This window comes from Mandrillus leucophaeus, unplaced genomic scaffold, assembly GCF_000951045.1.
Source record: "Mandrillus leucophaeus isolate KB7577 unplaced genomic scaffold, Mleu.le_1.0 Scaffold123, whole genome shotgun sequence".
In the NCBI taxonomy this organism is placed as follows: Eukaryota; Metazoa; Chordata; class Mammalia; order Primates; family Cercopithecidae; genus Mandrillus; species Mandrillus leucophaeus.
In genome coordinates, this window is record NW_012100654.1 from 2594582 (window position 1) to 2609128 (window position 14547).

A 14547-nucleotide genomic window follows, 5' to 3' on the forward strand; every position below is an offset into this window, starting at 1 on the left:
ATGCAAGATTCTCTATGGTTTAATTTGATTTTTTGAAAGGATTTCTTAGAACTATATATTGTAACTGGTAGGTAGATTTTCAGCTATTTAGAAAACGACAAAACTGTTTACCATGGCTTAGCAGTGATATCATGATAGAATGAGAGGCATGATTATGTTAGCTATTTTGTTACACGTGGTCAATTTTGAAATGTATATTCATTCCCCTTATCAAATGATTGGCAAATGTAGGGCTCCCAGGAAGTGCGTGCTGTGATCTCTAGGCTTCCATAGTTAGTCAATTTGCTAAGAACATGGGGAAAGTGAGACTTGTTAACTAAATCCCAGAGACCATAAGTCAGAAAAGTAAGGTAACATGACTTACCGTTTGCCAGTCCAATGTCTTCTCAGATATCCTGAGGGAGATGGGATGATACTGAGCTGGGCTCAGATGATGGAATTTGGGATCAATGGTCAAATAGTTTTATTGGGATCTTATCAATGATAAGCATGAGGACATGATATTCCTATATCTGGAAATTTCCAGACAAACCTAATGGATAGTGTTAAAATTTATGATTAAAAAACAAAAGACTGGGAACTTTTATCACATATTCCAGAAAGTCAAACGGTTATTTTTCTCCCTAGAGCTTATTGCTTTAATAATCTGACAAGGTTTGCATGTCATGGGAGCTACATACATTATGTTCCTTTAAACTGATCCCATCTGATGACATACCAGGAATTAATAACCAGGAGGTGATGAGAGAGGTGTGATCTCCCCCCCTTATCTGGACCTATTACAGCCCAGGATCATTTTACACCCAATCTTGCTCGCCTCTTGGTTATTCTTAGCACAGGGCTATTCTGGAGCTGAGACATCGAATATGGCAGCCACTTGCTACTTGTGGTCTATTTAAATCTAAATCTATTAAAATTAAATAAAATTGAAAATTCAGTTCCTTAGTAGCACTAGCCACATTTCATGTGTTCATTAGCCACCATATCTGCATATTGGACACTGCAGATATAGAACATTTCCATCATTGCAGAAGGCTCCATGGGACAGTGCTGTTCTGGAGTCTTGCCTCGGGGTGGCTGCTACACCTGTACACATGGCCCCTCTATCTCCAGCAAGCCTACACAACTCCGTAAATGCCTCGCCTAGCCTGACGTAGCACTGCTCTGCAGCAGGGTCCTGAGAGCTCTAAGACTTTATGCCAATGTTCCTCTTTGTGCCTTGAGATGCTCTCTATTTGTATTTTGGAAACACAGTTATTTCTACTGGTTGGTTGTGTAACTAATCATGCCAATTTTTTTGCTGATCCTCTGTTAACCATGGAGCATATTGTTTTGTATGCTGTGGGAAAGATTCTTCAACCAAGTTGGAAACAATGACTTGTGAAATTTCAGGGCCCTACGATTCTACTTATTCCAACAAAACAGAGTATCAGTTGATGTCCTTCCCTCTAAACTAGAAATGTGAGATAAAATGAGGATGGAGGAAATATTTAGATTGACAGAAAACTTCAATGGAATTCAAAACCCAAAGACCACAAGGTGGAATGGTTAGCTGCAGATGAATTCTAATGTCAGGATTTCCCACAAGATTTAATGAGGAGAAGCTACTTTTATTTCTTCAAAGCCTGGTATTCATTCTGGCTCAATAAATGAGAATGTTGAGGAGAGATGGGGAGGAACACAGCTGAATACGTGACTTTAGTCTCCACTAGGACTTTTCGACAATTACAGAGAAAGGGGAGTGAGTAAGAAAGAAGTCTGACAGCAACTGCCTTAGAAAACTGACCAGATAAGGTTCACCAATTGCCTTTGATCCACTTCTTGGGAACCCTGTTGCCCGGTTTTTACGGCCTAAGTGTGCACCTCTAAGACCCTCCACAAACCTACTTGTTATGGAAATCGTAGATCTCTTGGATGTTGCCAAAGATGATATGCTCTTTATTGAGGATCCCAGGGGGGATCTCCTCCACACCACTGGTCATTTCCCACAGGTAGGTCTGTAAGACAGTAACAGTTTCATCACTGGCAAGCCTGGCATGCCATATAAAATACAGACAAAATAAACAGGCACTCAAACTTGTGGGGCAAGACTCAAACTGTAAATGCATGTAGAGTTTAAAAAGTGATGTGTTACGTAAACATAAGAGAAATAAATAAAACCTGAATATTTCATTATCCTGAACTTTAGCAAAAAAGTGATGTGCTAAGTAAACATAAGAGAAATAAATAAAACCTGAATATTTCATTATCCTGAACTTTAGCAAGAACACAAACTCCACAGTCTCTTGTTATTTATGAAATGTGTGTAAATTTGAGTATGGGGGGTCAGGATGCAGATTTTCAGACCCAATTTAAGTTCACTGACTGTGTCATGGTTTTATTTTGAACTGAAGTGCCTTATACACTTCTTTTTCCTGGGTCTAGCTCCCGTCTGAGAAAAGTTTAAACTTTCTTTTCAAAAGTACTTTAAACTCTCTGCAATTATTTTTGACTTTAGGAGAAAGATTTCCTCTGGCTGGCTTTTTAATTCATTACTCTCTGGGAGAAGACCAACAGCACCAAATTCCAATTGAGGACTTGATGCTGGCAAGGATGTCATTTTTCCGATATAGCTGTGAACGGACTACTGGAAGACTCACCTCTAAGCACTCATGTAAATCCCTTACATAAGCCTTCTCTGTCTGGAGTAGTTCAGCCATAATAAATCTAGAAGGAAACAAATGGGCTTTTAGTTGGTTATAGATATAATGTCTCTCCTCCTTCAAACTTCACTTCCCCACCCCGGCATGTATGACATTCTTAAATGTCCTATTTTTCTACTTCATCAACAGGTCTTTTCCTTTCTTCAAAATTCCTTCCCTTTCCTACAGGTATCTTCCTATGATACTTGTGATCCTTCCTGACCATTGGCCCTGCATCCCTTTAGCAGGTTTGTGCTCAGCTAGGTCCATATTCTTTCTCTTTTCCACCCCAGTCCTACTACTAATACTTGTGATTCTGTGGTGATATTCATGTGAGTACAGGCAGGCAGGACTGTTCATATATTCTGTCTCACCAACTAGATAGCTTGAATCTCAGTTTTCCACATTTCGCTTACAGCTCCCAGAATGATTTCTGTTCAGTAGAGTTTGTAGATGTATACCAAAGCAGTTCTTGGTACCATAACAAACCAGGTTTCAAAGTCCGGAAAAGATATCCAATACACCGAGATCAGGGGTTAGCAATTTTTCTATAAAGAGTCAGATAATAAATCTCTGTGGACAATTCGGTCTCTGTCACAACCACTCAACTTTGCTGTTGTCATGTGAAAGGAGCCATAGACAATGTGTTAAAAAAAAAAAAAGTAAGTGTGGCTGTGTTCCAATAAAACCATTTATGGACACTAAAAGTTGAATTGTATCTAATTTTCACATGTTATAAAACATTATTCTTCTTTTGATAATTCTTCCAACTATTTAAAACTATAAAAGGTAATTTTTAGTTCATAGACTATATCAAATAGTTGGCAGGTCAGATTTGGTCTATGTTTGCTGACCTCTGATCTAGATTATCCTTTTAGCTATTTGTTCAATACATTTCCAATGGGACTTGTTTACAGCATCAACGGATGTATAGAAAACTGAACATGCAACCATAAGCACAGTACAAATCAGTAATAAATGACTGCTTCTCAGTCCCCCACAAAGAGAAGTGTGTGTTATGTATCTTTAAAGAGAGGGTTCTCCTCCTCCCTGGGCCTCTAAATAATACAATGTGCTTAGGCAATTGTTAAACTTATGATACATGGCCTCGTTGTGGTATATTCTATATTTTTCTATTCTTTGATTTTAACTCTATTGGTAGAGTAAAAAGTGCATAAGCTTTGGAGTCAGACAGATAGGAACTGAATTACAACCAGAGGTAGGACTTGCCTCTCCAGGTCTCGTCTCCTTACTTATAAAATAGCTGATCACACAGAATTGCTGCAAGTATTAAACAAGATCACGTAAGCAACATGCCGAGTGCATGGTAGGTGCTCAGGAAACATTCCATGATTAAATGAGCTGTAGATTGCTATGAAATTAGGACAGAAGGGAGATCAGAAGGAAAATAAACTGACAGGCTTTGAAAACTTGCCTTTGATTTTACTGCCTTAGGTTTTCTAGAATTGTTCTTTTGTTCCCATCTGCTTCCTGCAGTTTTACCTATCTTTCTTCACAATTTAGCTCTGCTATCACCACCCCATTTTGTTTTATTTCCCACCCATCCTTTAATCTCTTCTGCCTATTTGTTGTCACAGAAGGAACCAAGGAGGAAGATCTGGCCAGGTGTAGTCCCCTCATCCCCCTCCCAGATATGGGCTGAATTATGACCCCCCTGAAATTCATATGCTGAAGCCTTAACCTCCAATACCTCAGATTTTGGTCTTATTTGGAAACAGTATCACTGTAGTAGTGGAGTAGAGTGGCCCCTGGATCTAACGACTGATGTCCTTATAAAATGAGGAATTTTTCACACAGGCATATATTCTGGGATTATGTCACATGAGCACGAAAACAGCCATCTACAAGCTATCAAGGAGAGAGGCCTGGAACAGACCCTCCCCTCACTGCCCTCAGAAGGAATCAGCCCTGCTGATATCTTGATTTTAGGCTTCTAGCCCTCAGAGCCGTGAGACAACACAATTCTGCTCTTCAAACAACCCAACTTGTGGTACTTGGTTACAGCAGTCCTAACAAACAAATCCACTCCCCATATGAACAAGCTCTGACTTCATAGAGCAGCTTTAGTTTCTTCAGCTCCAAGGAACCTGTGGTCCTACGTCATCTTGATAAAATAAACTACATAGGGCTTCTTAATTTTAGGACATACTATTTTTTTTCTAGTAATTCCCAAACAGAGTGTCAAAATATTCTTCATAAACTCCTCCAGAAATCTCTGGATATGTGTTACTTTGTAACCCCAGCATAAAGGAATTAGTGTCAAGAAATGGTTTATGAGATGGGCACGGTTCATTGCTTACCCTGTCCAATGCCCTGTAATTCTTGATTAGAGTGAAATGTTGGTAGACAACTCCCTACCAAACAACCAAAGAAGAAAAATGTGTTTTGCCTACCTGGAGTCAGGACGTTTCTGAAAGTGGTGCTGAGATACTTAGGGAGCAAAGCAGGAATCTAGTGATAAGTTGGTTCCAGCTTGCTAAATGAATTCTGGTCCCTATTCATTCTTATTCTGAGAAAACAGAATTCAATTTATGAAAACCTCAGCTACTTCAGATTCTTCCAAAATGTTGGAATCTCAGCATCCTCTACTCTCTTCTTGCCTATTTTCCTCTGCCTCATCTCCTCATGGGCTATTGCTGACCTAGGAGTAAACTTAGGTGGCAGCTTTACGTTCTAACATCTACGGGTCACTCACTGGACCAATTTCCAAGCATCTTTTTCTTCCTTTTGAAATCTGAATACCTAGATCAAGTCAGGGCAGGGACCATCTGATACTGGAATGCCTCCTAAAGCATGCCTTATTTTCTTCTGGCCCAATGGTGTATCCCTGAACTTCAAGTAAAGAAATCGACGTTACAGTCCTTATTTGTTTTGCGATTTTAAATAATGTCCTGCCCTTCCCTCAAGGTTTTAATTTCTATATCCAATTATGTTCCATAAGATTTTCTTTTCCTTCCTTTTTTATTTTGAGATGGAGTCTTGCTCTGTCACCCAGGCTGGAGTGCAATGGAGCAATTTTGGCTTGTGGCAACCTCTGCCTCCTGGGTTCAAGGGATTCTCATGTCTCAGCCTCCTAAGTAGCTGGGATTACAGGTGCACACCACCATGCCTGGTTAAGTTTTGTATTACTTTTTTTTTTTTTTTTTTTTAGCAAAGACAGGTTTCTGCCATGTTGGTCAGGCTGGTGTCGAACTCCTGGCTTCAGGTGATCTGCCCACCTCAGCCTCCCAAAGTTACAGGCATGAGCCACTGTGCCCTGCCTGACTATAAGCTTTTCTTGATCAATAATTACATTATCTTCATTATTCTCTAGTCCCTTGATTCATACAAGAGAGTATAAAATACTTCTTATTGTCACGGAGCATACAATCTAGCTTAGGAATTGGTTGAATAAGTAAAATGGGAATTGGTACAGAAAAGAAGTAAAGGAGTTCATAAAAGGATGGGCCAATGACAGTGGGGGTTGTAGATAAAGGATTTATAGAGGCATAGGATATGAGCTGGATTTTAAAGAATCAATAAGACTTACAGAGAGCAAAATAAAACCAAACAGGAAAAAAAGGAAGGGAAACGAAAGGGAAAATAACAAAGAGAAAGGAGAGCATTCTCTCTCTCTCTCTCTTTTTTTTTTTTTTTTTTTTTTGAGACATAGTTTTGCTCTGTCCGCCAGGCTGGAGTGCAGTGGCGCAATCTCTGCCTCCCGGGCTCAAGCAATTCTCCTGCCTCAGCCTCCCAAGTAGCTGGGATTACAGGCGTGTGCTACCACGTCCGGCTAATTTTTGTATTTTTAGTAGAGACAGGGTTTCACCATGTTGGCCAGGCCGGTCTCAAACTCCTGACCTCAGGTGATCCGACTGCCTCAGCCTCCCAAAGTGGTAGGATTACAGATGTGAGCCACTGTGCCCGGCTAGCAGAGCATTCTCAATTATATACAATTTATTCTTAGACCTGAGAGGAGTCAGTGAAAATGATCTGACTGAAGGGTGTGATCTGAACTAGAAAGTATTTTGAAGTAAAATTGACTTAGATGAGACCAAAGGATAGTACCTTGAGGATTTTTATCATTATTCTGGGGGTTGTAGCAAACCATTTACAATTTGAAGCTGGTGACAGACATAATGGAAAGAAATCAAAGAATGTTGAAGAGTCAAAGCTAGATTAAATTCTGGCTTCATTGCTCACCATCTGTGTGGTTTGGAGAAAGTTACTTGACTTTTCTAGGTCTTATTATATGTAAAATGGGAATAATCTTAGCTGCCTGAGAGAACTGATAGAAAGATACAAAGAGAAAATGTGTGTAAAGGCACTTTATGTAATGTTTAGGACATAAAAAGTGTAGGTGCTGGTGGCAGGAGAGTATTGGTATTAGCAATAATAAAATGTACTCCAGAAAGGTAAACCTGGCATCGCTGTGCAGGTGAATTGGGCAGGGACCAGCAGCAGGAAAACTGTGGGAAGTTTTTGCAAATAATCTAGAAAAAACTAGAAGATTAGTGACACTATTGATGGCAATTAGAAAATCAGAAGAGAGAGGCTGGGCACGGTGGCTCATGCCTATAATCCCAGCACTTTGGGTGGCTGAGGTGGGCAGATCACTTGAGGTCAGGAGTCTGAGACCAGCCTGGCCAACATGGTGAAACCCTGTTTCTATTCAAAATACAAAAATTAGCTAGGTATGGTGGTGCACACCTGTAATCCCAGCTACTTGGGAGGCTGAGGCAAGAGAATTGCTTGAACCCAGGAGGCGGAGATTGCAGTGAGCTGAGATCATGCCACTGCATTCCAGCCTGGGTGACACTGGGAGACTCTGTCCCAAAAAATAAAAAAAAATTAAAAATGTTAAAAAAAGAAAATCAGAAAGGAGAATAAAATTTGGAGGAGATGAAAAAAATATTTGATTTGTTCCATGTTGAGTTTTGACATTGTGAAGTACAATGTGATGATCTATGAGGAAGGTTTTGTCTAGGAAGTTGCTAATAAATGAAGATAATTCAGGTGAAGGACAGACGGGAGAGACTTCAAAACCTTCAGAGGGAACTCATATTCTCAATGCAAATGTTATGTCTGTCCATCCCAATCCCTGTAGGTGGCCACGAGGACATATTAAGCTATCCAAAGGAACAAGTGGCAGTGAAAGCCCACCACAGTCATGGCGGGCCAGCTAGCGCGGCGGAAGCCAACACGTACTCTTTCTTCCGGGCTGACTTCCGCTTCTCTTCATTGACTTCGTGGTTGGCGTCCCGCAGCTTGACCTCCCGATCCGAAAGGCTTGCTGGGATAATATCCAGCTCCAGGTCCTTATTATCCTGCACATGGAGGGATCACAAAGGTCACCTTGTGATGCTTTGGGAAAGCAACTCAATCGAGTTGAGGGAGGTGGTAAAAGAGGGAAAAAGGTATATAATGGAGAAGGATAAAAACATGAGGGATCTTACAGACTCATACCCAGAAGCACTGTTCTTCATGGGATCATTATTGTGTTTTCAAATAAGAGAGAAATAAAATGTTCAGGTCAAATGTTTAGGGTAAATATCCACAGTAAGAAAAAACAATAAACACATTTGATAATTATGTGTCTATTTCCCCAAGGCCTTTGGTCCTAATTAAATCTAAACACATTCATAAATTGGTCTACGACTGATTCTTAACCATTTAAAATAGATGTGAAACAAAAACACATAAAGATATAAAACATCTTTCATTTGTCAAAAGAAAATAATCAAACCAAATATATTTATTTAAACAAGCAATTTCCCTTGGAAACAGAAAGCTAAATAACAGAACAATAACTGAACTTTCTCATTGCTCATCCCTACTAATTTTAACCACCATTTGGTATTTATATATGATGGAACTTCCTAGATAAAAACTCACAGATTAAAGCCTGGGGGAGACATTAACTCTCTCAACTTTAGGTAGTTTGGCCACTTCACTCTCCAGGCTGCTCTGCTTCAGATCATGAGCCTATTTGAAGATTTAAGAATTAGACATCCTAGGATTAAATTGCCAGGCTGTATTAAGCTCTTAATTCACAGGTTACTAACCCCTAGTATAAAGAAGAGATTAAAAGTTCATCTTCCCTGGTTCATGGCAAATTGTACCTTTGTTCTGTTGAAATGTCAAATAATCCTTGTACAAATTGCACCCCTTATTCTTGAAAGAGCACTATTATATATACTGGGCACTCTAATCATTTGCCGATTAACATAATTGGGTGGAAGATGGTACTTATGAAGTTAAGATAAAGCTTTTCGTTCTCAAAGTCTATACAGAGAAAAACTCTGTTCTGTAGCCATAGGCCCCATGACTGTCCAGTTGATTTTGTAATGTATAGAGTACTCATCACAGGGGACTGGAGGTTAAAGGATCAGCAATATCCACCCAGCACTCCCCCACTAGAAAAGCCACACGAGGCAGGTGCTCTAGGGGTCAACAGCTCGGAAGAACTGCTCTGGAAACATGCTTTTCTTCCATGGTGATGAGGGCAGTGGTGCTCAGGGAAATGAGAAGGGAGGATGTCCCAAAGGGCAATACCCCTGCCTACCTCTGTGTTGACTCCTAGGGCTTTCTCCAGGGAGTACCGGTACTTCCCCATCCTCAGGGAGAAATCTCTGTAGTGCTTGTCCACCGTGGTCACCCATTTCCTTATCTCCGTGGCATGAATGTGGCCTTTTTCCACAAAGCTATCAGCCAGCTGAATCAGAAGCTTCACCTTCTCCTTTGTTTGCTGCCCCAAAAGATGGCCTTAAGTTACTGGATTACATTTATTCTCCTGTCCCTTCATCCCAAATCCTCTCTTCCTGTTTAAAGCAGCCGTAGATACCTCATAGCTGACTACCTGGGTATGTATCCCAGCTTTGTTACTACTAACTGGGAGATCTTAAGCAAGTTATTGAAGCCCTCTGTGCCTCAGTTTCTTCATTTGCAAAAAGGGAATCATAATATTACAGTCATCCCTCAGTGCTGGGGTGGGGGAAACTGGTTCCAGGGCCCCCCATGGATACCAAAATCCAGATACTCAAGTTCCTCATAAAACATGGTGTAGTTTTTGCTTATAACTTAGCCACATCCTCAGGAACACTTCAAATCATCTCTAAATTACTTACAATACCTAATACAATGTAAATACTAAGTAAATAGTTGCTATTCTGTATGGCTTAGGGAATGATGACAAGAACAAAAAAGTCTATATATGTTCAGTGCAGACACAACCATCCATTTGAAAAAAACATTTTCAGTTCACAGCTGGTTGAATCCATGGATGCGATACCTGTAGATATGGAGGGCTGATCCTACTTCAGAGGGTTGGTGTATTAAATGAGTTGATAAACGTAGAATGCTTAGTACAGTGGAACACAGTAAGAACTCAGTAAGCAATAAACATTAGCCATTATTATTATTGATGTAAGAATCTCTTATATTAATATGCTTTACTAATTTACACAGTGTGTTACTGTATCTGAAAGCCATTTGAGTTCAGATGCATCCTTAGGAAGCAGGTGGAGGGAAGTGATGCAGGTCTCTTTGAACCACAGATGAAAAAAATCTGAGGCTTAGAGAGGCTTAGGGCTGGTCCAACTTCATACTAGCAGTAAGCAAACGAGTCTATTTGTCTCTGCCCTTTAGTTCCTAGTTCCCCCCTCTACTGTACCAGCTCTAAACCTCATGTAAGTTGGCACATGCCAGGATCTAAATAAATACAATGAGTAGATTTAAGAGTTAACTCTGTCCCTGTCACCACCAGAATCTTGTCTTTAGTTTCCATTAGACAGCAGGAGAAAGAGGTTAATGAAGCCATCATCTATTACAGGACTAGGTAAAGTGGAACTCAGATGTTTACTGGGTTAATTTCATTTTTAGCAAGAGTTTGTTCAATACCTACTTGGTCCATAGTACTGTGTAAAGAGCTATAGGGCCGGGCTTGGGGGTCAAACGAAAGGAAAAAAAAATCTTCATTTCACACAGAGTAGTTAAATAACTCAGGGCATTATGTAATTGAATGTCAAAATGGGAGAATGTAGAGTTAATATTATAGGAATTTTAAAAGGGGAAAATGAAGGTGGACAGGCATGGGTAGCGGAGGTCTCATGGAGAGGCAGCACTTAAGCTGGGTAAGTCATGGGAATGAGAGAGACACCCAACAAGTGGACGGCTGCCCATTTTTTTAATCTTAAGTTTGGATTTTCAAACTCTAACATTGCTCAGGGAAGGGAAAGAACATTTAAATAGTATTCTAAGAAGGAAAATTATCTTTAGGACTGGAGGAAAGTAGGTCCAAGGTTTAAACCATGCTACAATCTAGGTAACAGGGAAACTGAGGCAGAACTGGAGCAACAGTAGAAAAAACAACAGAGCCCTTCTTTCTTTATTCTACTATCCTCACCCCTCCTGTTCCTTCCAGGCCCATCTACAGCCCCTCCCATGAGAGACCAACCCTCCCAAGAAATGCCAGAGAAAGAGGGTGTCAGAGAGGTGCATTGAGAGTGCTCTGCCTGCTGCACGCATGGCCAGGGACCAAGGACCAGGGATCCAGCTCTCCAGTAGCTCACTCAGCACATGGAGCCTCTCCTATCTCGGGACAGTAGGCTGGTGCTGGTATTGGAAGATAAAGGGCAAGAGCTTTGGTGTGAAGGAAAAGAGGTGGGTGTGAGGATAGCAGAAACATCTCCTCAGCCATGAAAAGGCAGAGCAATAACGGGGGGAATTGGTTAAGATAGAATTAGCAGATTCTATTCAAAATAGAATCTACTCGATTCTATCTAAACTAGAATTACTGAATCCCTCTTTTTAATTATCTTATTCATTTATATATCTCCAGTGTCTAAGCATCCTGAGGACTTTCACCTTATTTCATGTAGGGTATTTTTTATTTTTATTTTTCCTGAAAAGAGTTTTCTTTGGTTTTCTATTTACTTAAAACAGAGACCTTTTTTTTTTTTAAATGGAAAAGTCTTGGAAATACATATTCTCTGCTCTTGGTAAAGTGACTACACCTACGAGAAAGGGTTTTACAGCCAGCTGGTGGCAGTAGCCATACTAGGGCAGCTCTATCAGAGAAAATTATATCCTAAAGCATCAAAACTGTGATTCAGAGTCAGCAAAGCAAATGGTTTGTGACCAAGAGTATTCTAGGTATGTGTGGGGACTAGAGGAGCAAAGAGACAGTAAAATGACTTTAGATGCATCCTTAGGAAGTAGGTGGAGGGAAGTGTAGACACGCCCTTCCCCATGTGGCTCCACCTACCTTCGCAGCAGCCCTGTTTCCACTGCTCTCCATTCCCTACACTGCAGCCATGTTGAATGTCGCATGCCCTTCCTGCTGGGACAAGTGATTCTTACTCACCCCCACTCTCGATGCAATGCCCTTTTTCCTCTCCTGTCCTCCCCAAAAAACAAGTGGGCAATGCCCTTCCCAGTGTTCCCACAGTATCACATACATGCTTGTATTTTAGCATATATCACATGTAATTAGCATATATGTCTCCTTCATTAGACCATGAACCCTAAAAGGTAAGTATTACATCTCTTTCATTTGTATATCTCCAGTGTCTAGAAAATAGTAGGCATACCATCAATGTTGACTGAATGAATGAATGAGCAAATCTTGTGTTTGGAGGTGAGTAAAGCTAGACCAACAGGAGTTGAAGATTTTTATTGGGAGGAAGTAGATGATAAATTTGGCCCATGAATTGGATAAGTGCACTAAGATACCAACCATGGCCACAGTCCCCACTGGGAGTATTCTGAAATGGTTTCTTATACATTGGTGATTGTGGTGGCACCACATGACCTGCTAAATGCCTGGTCACAGCTTTTGAGATCAGAGGTAAAAACTTTTCTTATGAGGGCAGCCAATCAAGAGTCAGCCAGTGACTTCTGAGGTGTCCTGGCCTAAAAGCTGTGTCTAAATAGGGGACTGGAAATATACCGTGTCAATTGAGGTTGTTTCCCTGAGGATTTAAACTGCACAGACAGGGATCTGGATGATTGGCTGCAGAGTAGAAGTGAAATCACAGAAAGCAGAGAGGAAGAAGAAAAAGGAAGCTGTGGTATAGAAATGGTAGAACATTACACAGATTCTGGTCCTCTGCTCTCAGACGATGACCAGATGATGTGGCTGCTTGAGACACCCTTGGTCTCGGGTAACATTCCAGTTTTCATCTCCAGAGGTGACACTGCGCCACATTTCTTGTTCTTCCCATGGGGCTGAGTCACTGAGCTTTTTCTGGATTTCTGGGAGGTTCAGACACATCGCTTCTATCTTCATTATTTCCACACACGGCCATACAGTATCTTTCTCGTTCAACCTATGCCCATTTGAAACTCAAATCTTTCCTCCAAAGACAGTAACTTATATAAACTAATAAAATGGGGGTCAGACTGCAGCAGTTCTTGAATGAAAGGTTCGGAAGTATGGACATGATCTTGTGGCTAAAGGGGAAACTTTGGGTACCATAATTCATCTGGGCCTGGAAATCTAGACCTGAGAGCTCACTTGGGCTTCATGTGTCACCTAATTTATGTTTTGCCTTTCCACTTTGAATTCTAGTTACCTGCTGGAAAAGACAGGGGTTCAAAAGAGAGATTCAGTAATTCTGTTTTTCTCTCTCTCTCCCTCCCCACTCTCTCTTTTTCTCCTTTCCTTTCTTTTTTTCTTTGGTTATCGTCTTCCTCTAATCAGTGAGCCTCACTCTGAATAAATTTTTTTAAAGCCCTTTTGACTTCAGCACATTTTACAAGACTTTAAGATTTTGCCTTCTTGATAGTAATCTTATAATCTCATAATCTTCCATATTTGCCTTTCATTATTGATATTCCTTATAATTAGATAATAATAAGGAATATTGATATTCCTTATCAATTTTTTTGTAGACACAAATCTACTGAGCTCCTTGTGCAGGTGAATAGTTTTCTTGAAATACATCTTCGGATTCATTCAGCAGAGGGTTGTTAGTATACATAAAAGAACCAAAATTTTCAAAACTTTCCATCACATGTGAACTATATTCCACTTGAGAGTCTCAGAAAGACCAGGCACAATGGTTCACGTCTGTAATCCCAGCACTTTGGGAGGCAAAGGCAGGTGAATCACCTGAGGTCAGGAGTTCAAGACCAGCCTGGCCAACATGGTGAAACCCTGTCTCTACTGAAAATACAAAAGTTAGCCAGACCTGGTGGCAAGCACCTGTAATCTCAGCTACTTGGGATGCTGAGGCAGGAGAATCACTTGAACCCAGGAGGTGGAGGTTGCAGTGAGCTGAGATCACATCACTGTACTCCAGCCTGGGTGACTAAAGTGAAACTCCATCTAAAAAAAAAAAAGAGTCTCAGAAATAGAATCATGCCTATCTTTTATCTGAACTGTTTAGACTCTACCTCTCTCAGTCTAAAGTACCATCTGACAACCCCAGTGTTCTCTTTCTTTGCTATCTGAATCTCAGGAAAACATAATTTAGTTCAGCTAAGGCTCCAGTTGCTTTCATTACTGCTTAATTTTCTTTTGTCAAGATGAATTAAGTCCAGTTTATCTCATGGATTCCTTCATTTTCAGAGATGAAATTATCAGCTTAAAAAAGTATTTTCTTAACATTATTAGCCATTGGCAAATGCAAATCAAAACCCACAATGAATACCACTCCACACCCTCTAGGATGACTATATAAAAAGACACAATAACAAGTGTTGATGAGGATGTGGAGAAATCAGAACCCTCACAAATTGCTGGTGAGAGTATAAAATGGTATAGCTACTTTGAAAAACAGTTTAGCAGTTCCTCAAAAAGTTAAACATAGTAGAACTCCATATAACCCAGCCATTCCACTCCCAGGTATGCACATAAGGGAAC

The 14547-nt window shown here is 40.4% G+C and overlaps 1 protein-coding gene across 4 annotated transcripts in view; it reads right to left on the reverse strand.

Moving 5' to 3' along the window:
* KALRN (kalirin, RhoGEF kinase) overlaps positions 1-14547 on the reverse strand; it is a 651545-nt gene that overhangs the window by 274376 nt on the left and 362622 nt on the right. For all 4 annotated transcript variants that reach the window (XM_011971540.1, XM_011971542.1, XM_011971541.1 and 1 more), the window contains exons 22-25: positions 9247-9429; positions 7890-8008; positions 2640-2706; positions 1888-1997 (exon numbers count right to left, since the gene is read on the reverse strand). In XM_011971540.1, the coding sequence (XP_011826930.1) occupies positions 1888-1997; positions 2640-2706; positions 7890-8008; positions 9247-9429 (479 nt within the window). The remainder of the gene's footprint in view (positions 1-1887; positions 1998-2639; positions 2707-7889; positions 8009-9246; positions 9430-14547) is intronic.